The following is an 18193-nucleotide window of genomic DNA, read 5'->3' on the forward strand; positions in this document are numbered from 1 at the left end:
ACGTGCAGAGGTGTGGAATCCCCCTGAAGGCTGGCGTTGGTTTTCGGCTGAGGCACGCAGAGCTGCGTGGGCATCCTCATTAGAAAGGCTTGGGGTCCCCCCACCCCCATGCTGTTCTTATCCCAGCAGCTGCTGTGCAGCACGGAGTGCAGCTCCAGTGATCAGCTTGGTTTCAGTCCCACAGAGGCATCTTCAGGGTCAGACAAGCATTGGTGCTCCGGCAGCCGCGTGCAGGTGTGGGAATGCTGCTGGGTGCCATGGAGCATGGTGCAGAAAGGCCTCAGCTTCTGTCTGCTGCACCTGTCTGCTAAATCTCATTTTATACACCTGCATACTAATTTCTCAGAAGTAAAAGCACGTTTTTATTCCGTGCCACCTCCTTTTAAGGTGCTTTTTTTACGAGGCCAAGTGGAGGGGTGATGGGAGTTCTGTTGAATGTTTTGAGTGGTGGCTCTGGCCTGTGGACTCAGGGTCTTTTCTATGCAACTCTGTCACCAATTCTGGGTAGCTGGGAGTAGTGAATTAAGGGGAGAAAGGAACATGTAGTCACACCACAAATAGGACAAGTTGCTGAACGTTGGTGCGCCCCATGAAGTGGGTGGATGTAAACCTACCTGTTAGGACAGTGCGTGGAGGGGAAATAATCCACGTTGTCGTTCTCTTACAGCATCAGTCCCTTTAAAACTTCATTTTACTGCACGTGTCATTTTTGCACTTAAGATCTCTGCTTCATAGGACAGTAACTCTTCAAGAATGGATGTCTGTGCTACTGGTTTTTAGAGGACAGTTGACTTTTTCCCCATTCTGTATTAGTTGTTGAACTGTGTAACTTAACACTGTTCTGTTGCTAGCAGGTAACCAATGGGAAAAGGTACCAAAATAGGCAAGAGCCATCTTGGTTGGTTTGTTAGTTGTCCAACTGTACATTGAGAAGAATTGGTATTGAAGTGTATATCTTTCTTGATGAAACCCCAGCTGATTTCTCTGATACTCTTCTATGTGGTAAGCATGTGGTATAGTGAAAGCCTGTTCTTGCACTCAGTTGGGTGTCAGTAGTTGGGTAGGAGAGTATATAGATTCTTAATGTTTGCACAAAGCTTAGTATTTGTTAAAAGCCTGGTTTTTATCACACTGTTTCATGACTTAACGCTGGAATAAAACTATTTTCTTTGCAAAGTTGTGTTGGTGTGTATGCTGGCTGGCCTTATTTCACACTGTTCCAAAGAACAAAGTTACTCTTAACACAGAAATGAGTTAGATAGGCTAAAACCTTAGTGCTCCTCCAGAGTGATGTTCTTCCTGTACTGTGTACGTTCTGATGTTTTATACCCTAATACACACACACAGGTAGTACTGCTTGCTTGCTTAATGAGTACCTTTGCCTTTTCCTGTGTACTGATATCTTCCACCATCAGCTGTTCAAATCCTTCTGTCATCCCTCCATCCCTGGTTTTCTTTTACTAGTGCTCAGTTGATATTCTTTCCTTTTTTTGGTGAATGGGGCTAAGAAGAGACAGCGTCCTATACTGTCCCATACATCCCATATTAATCCCATGGTTAAGGATTTTCTTGGTTATCCCTTTGCATTTGTGCTTACTGTGATCGTTTCTTTATCTTACATGGTTCCAGGAAAGCTGTTTATGTGATGAATTTAGTGTAAGATGTTTATTTCTATCACTTTCTCCTTTGTTCCCCCGCTGTGTTTGCTGGTCGTCATGTATGATGTGCTGAGTTACAGTGTGCATGCTGTGTCCCAGAGCTCTGCTCAATGGAAAAATCCAAAAATAGCCTCCAAGTCCTTATTTCTCCATCTCAATGTAGTTTTCCCAGCATAGTCTTGCATGCCAGAGCTGACAGTTCCTGAAGGTTTGTGCACTGTAGTTGGATGAGGATGATGTCTTTTGGTGGGACTCTGGGCAGCACCCAAGGCAAGGCTCATCTTGGCCTGCCTTTGCACAGCTCCACAGGACCTAGCAGTGACTGCAGATTTCCCTGTGTTCTTAAGGTATGACAAATATTTAAGGGGTGTTCTTTAGGGACTGTGTATAAACTTTGTAGTAGCTTACTTTTTCCCTACCCTGTTATGCATGTGAACTGCATAACACCCAAATGCTATTTTTGATGTACAGTGTGGGAAAGGGAAGAAACAACTCTTCAAGTTTTCTCTTTCTTTAATAGAGCAATCCCAAAGCAGCATGGAGGGTGAAGGTAGTTCACAGCTCCAGCATGGAAGAATCTAGAGCAAAAGTAAACTCTGCTCTGCTATTGATCTAGCATGTTTCTTTGGGCAGCTGACCAAGAATGTGGCTGTTTTCAGCAGCACACATTGAGCCTTAGTGGTTGCTGAGACAATGAAGGCACAGAGGGAACTGAGACCAGCAGCCCTGTGGAGCACTGAGGGCTACCAGGGAGCTCTGAGGTGCAGGGGAAGGTGGGTCACAATCAGATAAGGCAAAAAGGAAACCAAATGTCAGCTGTGAACAACTGCTTTTTATTGTCCAGCTTCTAAAACAAAAGACAATGACGCTCAGTGTGAGACAGTAACCATAAACCTAGTTCTTTGTACTTGATCTATTTGGTCCTTGCTTCAGCTCCTGTGTTCCTGAAATCCATTCCAGTATCTCACAGCTATACTGTCCCTATTGTAGTCATGTCCTACAGCCTCATGGAGTTATGAAAAATCAAACAAAAAGTAGAAAGATCTTCCTCTAACATCGTACCTCTGTAGCACCATTCTCCTGTTGGCAGATGGCCTGCAGTTGTAGGGTAATGGTCTTTTTATTACACAGGAAAAAAGAAAAAAAAATGTATGCAGCTGCTCTCAAGGGCTGGGAGCATGACTGCAAGGTGAGGTAGGAGACAAGCTCTATGCTGGGACAGTGGCAGCTCTGTGCCCATGCTGCTCCCCTCTGATGGGGAAGCGTGTGCTTCCCCGGGGCTGGGAAAACAAGATGTTTATGAACTTTGATGGGATGCAGCTGCCTTTTCCTTTCCACCCAGTGTACGGATAATGACAGCAGGGGCTGAGCTCTGAGCCAGCCTTGCGAGGACTGGAGATGGTGGCTGTGGGGCTTTGGGAGATCCCTAGCCCTTCTGCGTGGTGTTGGATCCCCAGCATGGGAACAACCTGGTGACAGCAATGTGCCATCTTCCTTGTGTGCCACAGGAGATGGGTACTTCTGGATGCCCTCAGCTATCTGTTAACACATCCTCTACAACTACCATCACTCACACAATACAAGCCAACCACCTTGTTTCACAAACAACAAGCAGGACTGTGATCCTTCAGCAGCCTTGGCTCTGCCCGGCCTCTCCTTTCGGCAGGCAAGAGGCACCTATGTGAAATACCTGGAGGCCCCCCTGCAAGTCCTCTCTTCAGCAGCACCTGTGGCCAAGGACACCTCTTCATCCTCCTCCTCCTCCAGCTGCAGGCTGCCCGAGGACAGCCGCACACGGGCCCTGGGTGCCCGCAGCACTCTGCCATACAGGGAGCAGTAGTCAGCAGCCAGGAGGTCGCAATCGGAGTCGCTGGACTCGGTGCTGCTGCCCACGTAGCGCTCAGCGGCACGCCGCAGCCCTGGCACTGCACGCTGCTGGGCCAGCACGTGCTGCAGCATGCCGGCCTGCCTGCTGCTCAGGGCTGGGCACGGACCCAGGGGCCTGAACTCAGAGCTGTAGGGGAAGCGGATGGCTTTCATGTCCGACTGACTCCAGGAGCGCTTGGGAGGCTGCTCCTGAAGGCTGTAATCGAAGGAGCGAGCCGGCTGCCTTCTCTCCCTGGCTGAGCCCACGCTGGCACCCACAGCCCTGTGCGAGGCTTCGTGCTGCAGTTCCCCCATCCAGGTGCTGCCGGGACCCCAGTTGGCCATTTTTGTGGCCACGGGGATGCACCCACCAGCCGCTCCCTCTGCCTCCTCGCTGGGCGCATGGCACGGGGGCGGCGGTGGCCTGTCTACATAGAAGAGGAGCTGGGAGGCCGGGGCGGGTGGCAGCGGAGGGCACGGCACATCCATGTACACCAGCGGCCTGACGCTGACCTCCCGCATGTTGCCCACTGAGGGGCTTCTGCTGCTCCCAGCAAACTTGTGGTGGGGGCGGAAGGACGTCAAGGGGTTCCTGCTGCTGAAGGGGTCGGTGGGCTCCCATGCCCGCTCCAGCTCCAGCTGGGTGTAAAGCAGGGGGAAGGCGGAGCTGCTCTTGGAGTGGGGCAGGAAGGCTGGGATCACTTCGGGCCTGGAGCGCTCCAGCTCGGCAGCAAACATCATTGCTGTGGCAGATCCGCTGTGGCGGCTGTCCAGCGTGGGCTCGGAGGTGTGCACCCCACTGGTGGTGTGGAAGGAGCCGCAGCTGCCATAGGCCAAGCGCATCTCCTCCACCTGTGGGATGAGAGGTGGGTGGGAGCCCAGTGGCAAAGCAGGACCAGCGGTAGGATGAAGAGCCAGGTGTTGGCTCGGCCTCCAGCTGCTCCCCACTCCTCCCCATAGGGTCATACCTGCTTGGACACATCCGTCAGGAGGTCCGGGGAGGAGCGGCACTGCCTCTCATCGTAGTGGGACGCATAATGTTTCCTGCAAGGCCGAATGCATGGATGGGTGCATGGCTCCCACCTTGGCCCTGCCACCCCAATCCCCCCCCCACCTCCCAGTACCTCTCGAAGGGTAAGCTTTTCATCTTCGCCTTCTTCCCATGCTCCAACAGCTGCCTCTGCGTCCTCCCACTACAGCAGTGAGGATGGAAAGGTGTGAGCAGTGCCCTCAGCCCGGCCCTGGGCAGCCTCACACCAAGGTTTTCCCCTGGGCCCTTACCTGTAGCGGAAACTCGAGCCCTTGCTGCACAGAAGGGCTTTGGGCTTTGACTTGGGCTCCTCAGACAGCCGGAAGAAGGCATGGTACTCCACGCATGTCTTCCAGAAAGCCTTGCAGGCATCCCTGCTCGCCATAGTGAACTCCAACGTGTCCTTGCACAGAGTCTGCATGGCAGGGGACAAGCACACGGGGCTCAGGGTGCAGGGCTCTGTTTGGCTGCTTACCCATCCAAGCCCCAGCACAGCACTTACAGCAATGTTTGCATGGAGCTTGATGAGAAAATGCTTCCTCTTGAAGCTCAGTTTGCGAATTTTGGACCAGTTGAACGTGTTAATCTTCGTATTGCCCTGCAAGGAAGGACAGAGCGTTACTGTGGGACAGGACAAGCAGAGAATACAGAAATACAACTGGGCCAGAGCTCAGCTAGCAGGTTCTGCACAAGCTGCTGCTGCAGCTCTCAGTGCTCCTCCCTGGCTCTAGGCAAAGGGCTGCAGGGGTCTGGTGTTCGGTTCTGATCTATCAGTTGGTTCCAAGAGTGGGAATTGATGTTCAGGACTGAATGCTGCCTCCTAAAGCTGAAACTGCAGCAGTCCAAGAGAAAACTCACAGCAGTCACAGCAGCACCCCATCTTTTCCAGCCCACGGGGCAGGTGAGTTAATGCAGAATCTGCTCTTGAAAGAAGTGCTCAGCTCACCTCCATGCCCTTAATGCCAGCTTGGACAGACTGCAAGCACACCTCACCTTTCTTATCATTACACATTGATTTGGACACAGCCACACAGTGGGAGCAGATGGAATTGGTGCCACGCTGTACTACAGCACTGATTCTCCTCTTGGCTTTCTGGGAGGGCTCAGGCTGCCATGAGCTCACAGATGCTCCAATCATGCCTGCACACAGGGGGTGTTTACGGCTTTCAATAAATCATGGGGTCTGGCAGCACTAATTGCCAACTGCAGACCCACAGTTAGGATTTTTTCTGTGCTGGCAAGATGTTCCCAGGTTGAAGTTAGTTGGTGTGGGAGGCGAGTGCTGTTTCACACCGGCTGCGAGGAAGTCTGTATTTACTCTGCTGCTACACTGTGATTACAGCATTATGTAATTGCACAGACAGTAGATGGCTATTTTTGCTGGAAGATTACACGGTGAGCGTGCGTGACGCAGCCCTGTAACCTTTGGTGCTTACACAGACGTGCATGCAATGACAAGGGCTCTGCATGGGCACGCACTGCAGCGTGCAGCCCGAGCTGGCAAAGCACAGAGGCTGAGCCTGGGGCGGTGCCCAGACCAGCTCCAAGGTCCCGAGCTGTGTGGGACTGGGAAGGGCTTGGAGCTGGCAGGGGGACAGGGGAAGATAGGAGGATAGGAGGTGGTGCTCACCCGCAGCACCAGCACCCCCATGTGTGTCACCGCCAGGTTGATCTGCGTTCCCTCGCCGTCGCTGGCAGGGTGTGGGCGAATCCCATACATCTCCAGCTTCCTGGCCACGTCCAGCAGCTGGGCATCTGATTCAGCCGGCGTCTTCCCCCTGGAATCCCAAATACACCAGGAAATGGAAGGAATTAATAAAAGGTTTTAGGGTGCAGGTATGCCAGGGTACTGAGAAGCTGTAGCACTGATGGAGAGGCAGAGCAGCCCTCACCTGTGCCGCCGGTGGTAGTGCATGATCTTGTTGTCCAGGTACTCCTGGTTGGGCAGGTACCTGTGCGTGGCCAGGTGCTGCTGGTCTGTCTCCTCATGGAAGTCACCCAGCTCGGCTGTAGGGGGGACACAAGGAGAGCAGGGTTGGGGGCACCCTGTGCTGCGTGGCTGAGGCAAAGCCCTGCAGCCCCGCTGCCCTTACACTGCAGCAGGTGGGAGACGAGCAGCGCTGCACTCTTGTCACTGCAGGGCAGCCTCGCCAGTGCCAGGTCCTTCTTGATCTGCAGGGTGAAGAGGTACCTGCAGGAGGGACAGGAACTGCCCTGAGCATGGATATTTCTATGGGACACAGAGCCAGGTGCACCTGTGCCCCTGCCCAAAGGATGGAGGGCTGGAGGGGGGAGCATGGGAGGAGCATGCAGGCCCCCCAAGGAGGATCCATCTGGGGACACCTTGAGCAGCGTGCCCCCGCTGCTCATATGGCCGTTAGTAGGTTTCAGAGCTAACACTCCTTTATGCTTCGGAGGGCATCTGTGGCTCTCGGGGCTAATGTTCTGCAGAAGCACTGCATTGGTTTTATCCTTAGTTCCTGTTTGCAGTGCTTTCTGTGAAACTTAAGAGCTTGCCCTGTCCATATCAAAAATAAAATGGAGGCTCTTCTTTCAGAACACAGCTTGAGGCAAGAGCCAGACGACTGAGAGCCCAACTGCTCAGACATTTGGCAGCGAGCACATTGCATTGCCATCGAGTGGATTTTGTATAAGAACAGAGCATCGAGAAAAGATACGCATTGGCGTCTTGTTTTGTACAGCACGGGGCTCTGTCAATATTTGGGATTACCACAGCAAACAGACAGGTTGGGTTGGATGATGGTAAGGAAATGAACACATGCGTAGTGACTGCAGAAACAAGGTGACAGGGCAGTGAGGGAGCACAGAACAAACACGGTACCTCGTCAGCTCCTCTCGCAGGTGTCCGGGGTCCACTGGGAAAAATTTCACCATAAATTTGAAAAGAACCTCCTTAGGATCTTAAAACACAACACCTTCATAAGTTTTCTTTCACGTGGCTCTGGAGAACATTCACAACTCGCTTCACACACACCTCTCCTTATGTTACTCTGCCCCTTACAGGTCTGGAGCAGAAGCTCTGCCATCCTGCCCAGACCCCACCACCATGGATGGAAATAAACAAGGAGGTGAACTCCTCAATAGCATTACAGAAAACATGACCCCAAATTACTTGAAATTGTTAAGGGTCAGGAAGGGGATTTCTGCATCAGGAAGGGGTTCCTGTGGGAGCAATGCTCTGGGTGTTGCCCTGGAGTGGTGCAGCTGCCATTGGGGCTGCATGTTAAACCCTCAGCAAAATCCATGGGGTTTCCCTGGCCCTTTGAGCCCTTGGGATGCACCAGCTTCAGGGGATTCCAACTGGGCAGAGCTGTTCTGTGAGACAAGCAAGAGCAAGCAGCCAAACCCAAGGCAAAGCATATGGAGGTATGAAGCCAACTCTGTGGGCACCAAGAGAGCCACTGCAGGACAGCTCCAGGACTGCCGATAGAAACACAGGGTCATGCATGGCCCTGTGCTTTTGACCACCTCCTAACCATCGTGTATTTGTAGCAAATATCATTTGGTTCATTGCAGGGGCAGGAACAGGCTGAAGGAGGGGCTGTGTTAGCACTGCTCATGCATTCAGGTCGGGCTGCGCAGCATCACCATGCAGCAGTGGGGCCTTGGGTATGGGAGGGAGCGGGGTCACCGCGTGCTGAATGCCTTACAGCTGGGCACCTGGGCTGCAAAGAGCTGCAGATGGGAAAGGAGGGCATTCAGAAAACGATCCCCACTGCTCTGCCAGCACAGCAATGCACACACACAGCCACCCCAGCTGTTGGGATATGAACAGCTCAAGCCTAAAACATGCAGCTAGCACTTTGCAGAAACATTCCTGCAAGGGTTCATGTGTCTTTGCAAACAACCCTGCCCAGCCTCAACCAATTAAGGGAGGGCAGGTAAACGCCAGAAGGCAGAGCTCCCATCCCCAGGCACAAAGGACAGCAGAGTGCATTGCTGTCTGGCTCCACAATGATTGAGAAGAACCTAATTCTGGCAATACTTACTTTTAATCTGCTTTGTTATGGGCTTTAGAGGCTCCAACCAGACCTGAAACAAGACAACAAAGAGTTAAGTCAGCAAACAGCACGAGGCCAGCAGAAATGAAAGCAGCAGCACCATGGTGGGATGCCATAAAGGAGCGCTGGCCATTGTGGGGCTATCCTGCACTGCCACAGGTGGCTATGGGTAAACCCCATGAGCAAGCTGTGGTTGTCCCCAGGGCTTTGTCAGCCTGGCTCTGACCTGCAGCTCCCGTTTTCAAGGTGCTCCCATCTCCATTTTCCACCCAGTGTCCTGATGCAGGACGCTGCTGCCACGCTATGGGCACAGCGCACGCACTCACGTGGTTCCCAGCCTGGGTGCAGAACTCCAGCCCGAAGTATTCTTTCTCCACCAGGTTGAGGTGGCTGCAGGTGAGGTTGAACAGCCCCTTCCCGCAGGACTTTTGCTGGTGAGCAAATACATGGAGAAGCAACAGGTTAGCAGTGCTGACAGCATGGGGGAGGGGGATTCAGGGAGGTTGGGAAGTTGTTCATCCCCTTCCCTTCCTCTGAGGTGGGCTGTGGGTTGCTTTGTTACTGTGCCACAGCAAAACCTTACTCAGTAAATGTCTTTGTTAGATGGGATGGGACAATTGCAGCTTTATGCCACTTAGCTTGGCTCATGGAGGTCGGATTTCTCCCCATCACTTCTCACCTTTCTTTAGGAGCTCGATAAACTGGGAGAGATCTCTCGGTCTCAGGACACCCGTTGCAGTCACCGCTGTTGGGATTGGAGCTGCAGACAGACACTACCTGGCTGCCCCACAGCTAGGCACGATAAGCTGCAATTAGTGGTAATTAACGACAACAGAGCCTGCAGAGATCCTGCACCCTGGGTCAGCAAAGTGCTAATGAAGTAGCACCACGCTGTGACACGGGAGGCCAGAAAGCACCAAAACTAAACAGGGCAGAGAGAAAAACCAGCAAAAACTCAATTCCTAAGTTACCAACTTGGGCAGAGACACCAGGAACACAGACAGGTCGGCACAGGGGAAGCTCAGGGTTCAGGGGGGGGGTGCTGTGGGTGCCTCAGGGCTCAGTAATGAGCACCTGTCACAGCCGCTGCCAGCTCTGCACTGTCAGCCAGCTGCACAGTGATAGCCTAATAACAGCATTTGCTCTGCAGCACACCCGGTTCTCCTTGAAATTACAAGATCGCAAGGCTAATTAAAAACAATTATAATGGTTGATTTCTAAGCTAGAATTTTCCAGCATGAAAGGCCTTGGCCTTTGTCAGGCGTGCGGGGAAGGCGGGCACGTCCCAGCGGGTTGCTCCCCACCCGTGTGTGGGCAGCGAGCTGCTGGCTGGGCTGCGTGCATTGCACACAGCTGCTGCACAGGGCTGGGCTGCAGCCCACGTCCCCTAAATGTGCCCTCGGTGCTGCCTGTGGGGCTGCTGCAAGGCACAGCAGTGGGGATGGTGGAAAGGAGAGGCTGTGCTCGCTCTCCTTCGCAGTGTTGCAAGCCGCAGAGCAGCCCTGTGCCCACCCAGAGCCAGGCACCCACTCACTGATACCTTCCCCTGCCCCGGAGCGCTGTGTTAAGCTGATTTGTAACCAGCGCTGCCATGTTTTTTCTCTGCTGTCCTTCTCCTCCCATTACACTGAAGTGCTCTCCATTAAAAAAAGCTTTCCAAACTCAGGGAAGGGCTTAGGATGAGTGTCTCCAAATGCGTGCTCAAGACTTAGCCCAAAGCGGTCCCTTCCTAATGGAGAAGTCTCTAATCCAGTTCTCATTCATCTGAACCACACAGCATGAAACACACAAAGTGCCCCAAAGGGATTTCCAGGACCCTACCACGCTAAAAAAGGAAATGGCTCCGAGTCCCTCTAATGGAACCTATTTGTTGCACTATAGTGAGCAGAGGCACAGGACTGTTTTGAGCAAAGAAGAGAGCAGAGATGGATAACATGCAGCAATATTGTAACAGCAGCATCTTTCCAATGGTCTCTCACAGTGCCCTGATCTAATCAATACGAATCCCTGGCAAACATCTGTAAGTGACCACTCTCATTTTTAAGAAAAACTCAGGTCTAAAATGCATCAAAGAAACCAAATCAGATGACCTCCATGTCATCCCAAATGATGGAATTACTTTGCAACCCTCTTTGTGCAGAATCGCTGTCACAAAGCAACCGAACAGTGCATCGAGACTGAGCAGTGGTCTATAAAGGGAACACAAGAGCCTAAGAACTGCAACAGAACTTTAAAAAATGAATTTTATATTAAACACAGCAGTCCCATAATGGATGCAGGTAAAGGTTAGAACAGATTCACTTGGATTATCTCATTCAATCAGCTGCTGTGATTAACAAAGCCTAACCAACAGCTCAGTCCCACTTCCAGCACACAGACAGGGCATCGATCACCTTCAGTTTCAATCATCCATGTACACACACACCCCAATCCAACACCTCTGAGATCAATGTGTGACATATGAAAAGTATTCCAGCAGTGGATGTTCAGAGCTCATACTCATTACCTGTGAATTATCAGTGACAGTGTGCCTTGGGACACTGCCATGTAAAAACAAGATACAGTCAGCTTGTTCCTTAGCTATTCCCAAAACCACATACTTGTCTTTTTCATCCCGATGCCTAAGGAGAGATGCACACAGACGTTTCTCACCACAGGTTGTGTGGTTCAAGCTGCAATTTTCATGCTGTTCTCAGACTTATTTTTGCTTGCTGGATGCTAACACAGCAGCCAGAGAAACGAGAGCACCCCACCCCCGCCCAGAGCATCACCTCACCTTCCCCAGTATCCAAAGGATAACACCAGAGAAGCAAAAGCCATTCCTCTTTCTCTATAAGACTCTATAAGACACACTTACGTCCACTACAAAGATCTTCTGGGAGTCATCCAGGAACTGGACCTTCAGATGCAGCATCCTGGAGCCAGGCTGGCGCAGAGCCCTATTGCTGCGAGCGGCGTGCAGGGCAGAGAGCCCCCTCTGCTCGCTCACACTGCATCCTCCCCACAGCTGGGTGCAGGGCTGCACGCACAGATGGGCAGGGGAGGCTGCAGCAAGGGCACGGAATGCCTGAGAGAGGGCTGAACGGCATCGCTGTGCTGGAGGATTCTTCCCCCTGTGAACTGTGCGTCTCTTGCTATGGGAGAAGGCTGGGCACCGACGCTGCGTGCTGATGGGGCTGGCACAGAGGCCGGTAACACAGAGTTTTACAGATACTGGTGAGAAATGGGAAGGCGAAGCGAGGGCAGGAATCACACAGCTGGGTCAGGAGGAAGGGCAGAGTGGTTCTGCTGCAAAAGTGGCAGAGCAGCACTGTGCTTTGCTCTGCCTCACTGCAAGCAACCAGCCTGCCAGCAGCACTGGGGGAGCTCACCTGAGCCCCCAAAATGCTTCGTGCTGAACCAACCCCTGTGGAGCCCTTCTTGGGGATGCAGAGCAGAGCTTGGGCCTTATCCCCGATACCATCTGAAAGCTCTGAGTTGTGTCCCAGGCACATAAGCCTTGACCCTATAACTGCAGGACAGAGAAATACTGGGACAGGAGGTCCAGGCAAACCCCCTCCTGCTGCTGTGCTGACTCTGTGTGCGAGCACAGCCACCTCCTGCCAGCAAGGACCTTCCCAGCTCCAGGGAAGGATTCCTAGACTGCCAGTTCCTGGATTGCTGCTGGTGGCAGCTGGGGACCCATGTGGGCAGGGGAAGAAAGAGGAAGCAAAAGGAAAGGCTTTCCTCCAGGCTAACTCAGCAGGCGGCTGCTAGTGAGTGCTGTTATACACAAACACCTCATCAATTTGTTGTTGGGAGAAGAGTACAGTCGTCTGACAGGGCTGAAAAGCACCAACAACTGGCCCTGACTAAGAGAAGCTCCTTAACTATTTAACAAAGACAATTCTTTCTCACTGATGCCACAAGTCATTTTGGTTTGAGCACATCTCAATCGACTCAGCCAAAAGATCTGCCCTTCCTGAAACTTCTGACCCAGAACCACCCTATGGATTGAGCACAATAATGATGTGTTTGCATTTCCATCAAACTTCGCTAGCTCAGCAACAGCAAAATAGTTTGATGTTACTCTCAGAAGTCATTGCTGGGAAATAGAAGTGGTCGCATTGTTAATTCTGTGCTTTAGGTGCAGGATCATCAGCTATGAGCCACCTACTCTTTGCCACCAGAAGGTGACACTGCAGCAACACTTCTCGCTCCAGTTTGCCCCACTTCTCCCCAGAAGGTGCCGTGCTGAGCGGAAGGGAGAGCTGAGCAGCGTCACCCCGGGCGGTGCCAGCACAGCAATGACACCGTGACACAGTGACAGTCACCTGGAGGAGCGACAAACCCTGATCTCCCACAAAAAGTCTCCCAGTGTCACCTGCAACCCCAGATGGCTGATAGAGAAATTAACTGCAAACACAAAACTTCCTGGGAACACTTCGTAAGACGCGCTGCGACTACGCTGAAATACCAGCGTCTCTCCGTTTATCTTTTGTTCTCTATCCCTACAGAGCTGTGCTTGCAGCCAGGCTCCCTCTCGTGGCTGTGGCTGACAACAAGATGCTGCAAGTAGCAATAAGGCTTAAATCAAAATCGATGGAGTTGGAAGGGACCTTAAAGGCCATCTGGTCCAACTCCCTGCACTGAGCAGGGGCATCCGGAGCTCCACCAGGTGCTCAGAGCCCCGTTCCCAAACTTGGTGCCTGCAGGGCTGAACACTCGAGCACAGCAGAACCACCACCCACCGTGCACTGAAGCACTGCCAGCTCTTTGTTGGTTTTTTCCCTCCAGATTTCACGTGTCACAGAAGAAGGATGGTTGGACTGGATGATCTTGCAGGTCCTTTCCGACCTCGCGATTCTATGATTCTATGAGGTACTATCAGGAAGCAAAGCAGAATTTGCTTTAAGCAAATGCAGATGGTATATAAGAATCCTAAATAGCCCTACTCAGCTGTTATTCAGAATACGACAGTACCTCATTTTTAATAGGACAGTTGTGCTCGGTGAGGTTTAATTTTGATAGACCACTTCCAAGACACAAGAAAGCGATTTATACAGAAAAAGCAAAGCCTCTCAAGCCAGAGGAACACAGATGCTTCTATAGACTCAGGCACTGTTACTCAGGCATTATTTGGCATTCAATCGTTTCTACAGGGGGATGCAGCTCCCTACATCTTTTGTAGCAGCAGAAAAACCCCAGGACTTGGCTTGGCTGTCCTCAGTTTGCACCAAGCCCAAACTCTTCCAGGCCCACCCAACACAACCCCAGCCCAACAAGGCAAAGCAGTGCAGGTTCACCTGCAGTCAGTACTGCTGTGAGGTCACGGTGCCCAGGCTCTGTCCTCCTCAGTGCTGTCAGATGAAGCCATCAACCCCTTCTGTACAGCTCTCTGAGTCACGTGCAGAGCTTCCCACCTTATGCTCCAAGGCAGAAAGCATCAGATGCCAGCTAGGAACTCGTATTGGTTTCACCATGCAGGTGCTACACTGCAGAAACCTGAATGACAGCTGGGCAGCTCTCTGCTCACATAGCTCTGGCAATAGAGTTACGAGATCGTAAGCAGCAGCAACTGCTCAGCAGGGAATTAAAGGCCAGGATGGTGGAAGCCTCTGCTGAGCATCGTCAAGAATGATCCTATGGCCCAAAGCTGATGCTGAGGAAGCTGTCAAATGGACTCTCCAACAGTTGAAGAAGAAAATGAGTGCTAGAAGAAAATATGGACTTCTAAGGAACTATACTGCTTACTTTCATGACAGATGTGGTTTCCCTCTTGGCTTGAGACAACCATCTCTAGTTGAGTAAGCCTTGATTACATCTAGGCAAAGAAACACACGTGTTGTTAAGGAACCTCCAGGCTAATGGATCAGACCCACCTCCACCACACAGACATCGACCTTGTGTCTTGGTAATGTTTTCACCCCTGGTAGCCTCTCATCTACAGCTCCCTTCCTTTGAAGACCTCTACCAGCTTTATCAAGACTCACCAAATTCCAAGCATACAGCTCAATTCAGAGCTGCAGTTGAGTGGAAGTCATTCTTTACAGCAGGAAGGAGAAGACAGCAGAGCAGCATCCACCCGAAGCTGGGAGCTTGCTGCTTTTGTAGCGATCCAAAGCAACCTCTATCCCACGGTTCCTCTTCCAGGGCCTTCCAGCAGAGCGTGCTAGCTGCAAGGCAGACACGATTTAAAGAACAGGAAACATTCACACACCATGACTGGCAAAACGTTCCAACGGGATGTTCATAAAACCTTTCTAAGTTTGTCTTTTTGGCTTCATAAAAACAATTCAGCGACCTGCTGTAGGGAACCTGCTTTGGCAGGGGGGTTGGACACAATGATCTCTGGAGGTCCCTTCCAACCCCTACAATTCTGTGATTCTGTGATTCTGTAATTCAGTGTTCTGACGGGTGAGAAACAGCTGACGTAGTTAAAACACTTGTTTGGAGAGGTAACTAACAGACATTTCCCCCAAAAAGGAGCCACTCAAAGGCGGACTGCAATACGCTTCCAAACAGCCTGACCACAGGGAAAAGCCCTGGAGCTAAAATCTTTATTCAAACCTATTTTAAGGCTACATTTGCATTTCTGAGCTTAAGCGCAGTGCATTTGGCTTGTCCGTGCTAATTCCATCCAATGGGAACCAGTGCCAGGATCAGTGCCAGGATCAGTATGGTGACTGGGGTCGTAGGGACACAGGGCCTCAGGGGACTTGGAGAGACCCTGCACAGCAACCCAGCACAGCCAGGCAGGGCTGGGCACACCACACATGCTCCTTCATCCAGCCAATGCTCATCCACTGTTATCTTCAAAAATGCCCCATCACCTCCAAACGCACATCACCCCAGCACTTCAGCCATCCTGACAGCTTTCTCTCACTTCCAACAGTTTCACCCAAAATTCAGTTTATTGCTTCTTGCTTTTCCGCAGTGACCACAGCCATTGCTAATTTGCATCTAAGAATAAATGTCTGAGGTCTCTTACAGTGGCAGGACGAATCCCAGGCTGACAACGATCCTGCCTGGCAGTTCCCAAAAGGACAGGTAGCCCTTAAGGAAGGTCGCAACACCAAGGAGCACAGGCATATCACAAACCAAACATTAAAAGCACACACGTCCCTTCAGTGAGGATTAGTTCAGATTCCTGCATCACAAGAAACCCTCCCCCACCAATTATTGCAGATAGCTCCAGATTTTTGCAGAGCTCGAAGAGAACCACAGCTTTGAGAGAGGACCAGAGGCAAATTTCAAGCGTTGATTCCATACCAAATGTACACGTTCTGAGAAGAGCAATGCACTCTCTACAATCCCGTAATTAAACTGCATCATCGCTGCCAGCAAAGCTATTATCAGCTCAAGACTGCCCTCAACAGAGCCAACAAATAACTACAGCGGGATTTAACCACGGCGCTGCTGTTGCTGATACGCAGCTGAAAGTTCACCTCCTCTGCTCCTTGCAGCTCTACGGACCGGGCAGAGCCAAAAACTACTTGTAAAATAAAAGCCAATGATTTCACTTTCGCACCACGTGGAGCACAGGGGGGCAACCCTGTCTGCCCATGGCCTCCTCAGCTGCCACCCCAACGCACGGCCGAAATGCCCACCTCTGCACCGCAGGGCTGCTGACTGGCCAGCAGGGAGAACTCAAACCGATGAAAGCGCATTGTTTTAGAAGCCGTATCTCATTTTAATGAAGACCAGACACTCGCACCTCGCTCACAGCTGTAATTACAGCAGAGCTGACGGCAGATAACAGCTCACACCCGCCAGGAGGTGCGGCGGCAGCATCGCACCCCACCCACGCCGCTATCTGCGGCACTTCCTCCCTTCACACGGAGCTGCAAGGCCAGCTCTGCCCTCGTTAGCAATTCATTGACGTGTCACAGGGCTGTGCAGGACGGGGAAGAATTGTCCTCCAGGTTTGGGTGAGCGCCGTTCACACACAGCGGGGTCAAACCCGTGCGAGAAGCAGGCCGGGGAGCTTCCTGCACGGCGCTTTGGTAGCAGGAACTGTGAAAACCAAGGCGAAGCTGCCTGGGAAGCCCCACCTGCGTGCCCTCTAACCCAGCTTACAGCAGCACAAAGCTGTCACGCCTATTTTGCCAAAGACACTTTGTGCAGCAGCAGCTGAGCTGAATCCCAGCACCAAGACCTTAGAGATAGAACGGCCCTGCACACAAATCTTACCTGGTTCTTTAAAGCCCCCAACCCTGACGACTGCACGAACTGGAGGTGAGGGCACGGGGACCTCCTGGCTGCACTCACACACAGCTCCAGGTCTGAGCAGGAACGCAGCAGCTCAGTGCCACACAGAGCAGGAACATTACTGTGCAATGATTGCTTTTTAACTGCAAGAGAAATCAGACAGACGAGAAGCAGCCAAGTACATCTCAAAGCACAGCAGTCTGTCAGCGGGTGCATCTGCTGACACATCGTTGCCGGTCACAACAGCCTGGAGAAAGCACTCATTTACTACAGGCCGACTGAGGAGGGGCGCCTGCCCTTCCTCCCTGCCATCCTCCTTTGAGATGGAAATGATTTCCCCCATCTCAGAGAGGAAGCGGAAGCCTACCAACAAGATAAGGCTCACGCTGTTCTACAGGAGGAGGGGCATTAAGTCTGGGAGGTGACAGCCTGCCCACCCAACCAGAAGCGCTGCTAAGACAGCAAGGCTGTTTTTGAAAGTTCCAAACACATCTCACATTAACAGACATCTTTAGTTACAAAAGCAACACAGAAGGTCAAGCACCAAGCCGTAAGCTCTGAGGAAGAAGCAGTTCTTGTTACAGGGCCCAGATGACTCAATCACGTAGCAAATGTAAGGCTTTCACCGAGCATTTAAGATAACAGCCAGCAAACAGCTGAAAGGTTTCCTAGAGAAATCTTCTGCCTCTCTGAAGCAGGGCTCCACCTGTGCTCGTCTGGAGGAGGCAGAGAGCCCAGCGCAGGGTTACCAGGAGACACAGCAAGATGACAGCAGCAGGACCTGCCCCCACTGCCACCTGCACACAGAAATGCCTGCGTGGAAAAACAAGGCCATTACAGATTTGGACAAGGCAAACATAAATGCTCAAACCAGAAAAAAATAATTCTATGTATATATATACTTAAGGAAGAGACTTGCTTGTTCGGCCCACTGCAGAAGAAATGGAACACAGACCAGCTGAGCCCAGTTTGGTAATACAGGTATCTATTTTATTAAAAAAAGTTACAAACAGGTGGGCTGTAGGGTTGTCTTACAAAATGACAAGTATGATTTCTACTGGAAAAAACTCTTTTACAAAGCATTATAGGTAATTGTTCCGTTTTTTGCACTTGTTATTCCAGATTTCACCTATCACTGATAAAGATACAGTACATTAGATACATGATGTTAGGTTACATTTGTATTTGTAGAGCCCTACTGCAGTGATTTGAACAACTCCTAAACAGATGCCATAGTAAAGACGATACATATCTCATTTATTAGCCTCTTAATCTAATAAGCAACTTCACATGCAATCTATTGAGGAAGCCTAAAATAACTTTTGGTCCCTTTTTCCCCCCAAAGTGTGCTGAAGCAACCATGTCTCGTTCTCCCAGTCCTGTCACTCTAAGCTAGTTCAAGTTTAAAGTTTCGCTTTTTTTTTTTT

General features: G+C 51.3%; 1 protein-coding gene across 8 annotated transcripts; it reads right to left on the bottom strand.

Annotated features, from left to right (window-relative positions):
- Window positions 1-2470: 2470 nt before the first annotated feature.
- Window positions 2471-18187, bottom strand: FRMD7 (FERM domain containing 7). Of its 8 annotated transcripts, none has more exons than XM_042825247.1 (12): window positions 16749-18187; window positions 8903-9007; window positions 8565-8607; window positions 7397-7430; window positions 6648-6745; window positions 6447-6561; window positions 6185-6332; window positions 5057-5152; window positions 4806-4969; window positions 4649-4717; window positions 4493-4568; window positions 2471-4376 (listed from the first exon to the last, which is right to left on the bottom strand). In XM_042825247.1, the coding sequence occupies exons 1-12, from the start codon at window positions 16992-16994 to the stop codon at window positions 3336-3338; spliced, it is 2235 nt and encodes a 744-aa protein (XP_042681181.1). In that variant the 5' UTR covers window positions 16995-18187; the 3' UTR covers window positions 2471-3335. The 8 variants fall into 8 exon arrangements, with proteins under 8 accessions (XP_042681181.1, XP_042681180.1, XP_042681188.1 ...); XM_042825246.1 differs by having other exon boundaries at window positions 7397-7475; XM_042825254.1 differs by having other exon boundaries at window positions 11434-16841.
- Between the last annotated feature and the right edge of the window lie 6 nt (window positions 18188-18193).

This window comes from Centrocercus urophasianus, unplaced genomic scaffold (assembly GCF_019232065.1).
Source record: "Centrocercus urophasianus isolate 14NV4802_14NV808 unplaced genomic scaffold, USGS_Curo_1.0 seq_24, whole genome shotgun sequence".
NCBI classification, from domain to species: Eukaryota; Metazoa; Chordata; class Aves; order Galliformes; family Phasianidae; genus Centrocercus; species Centrocercus urophasianus.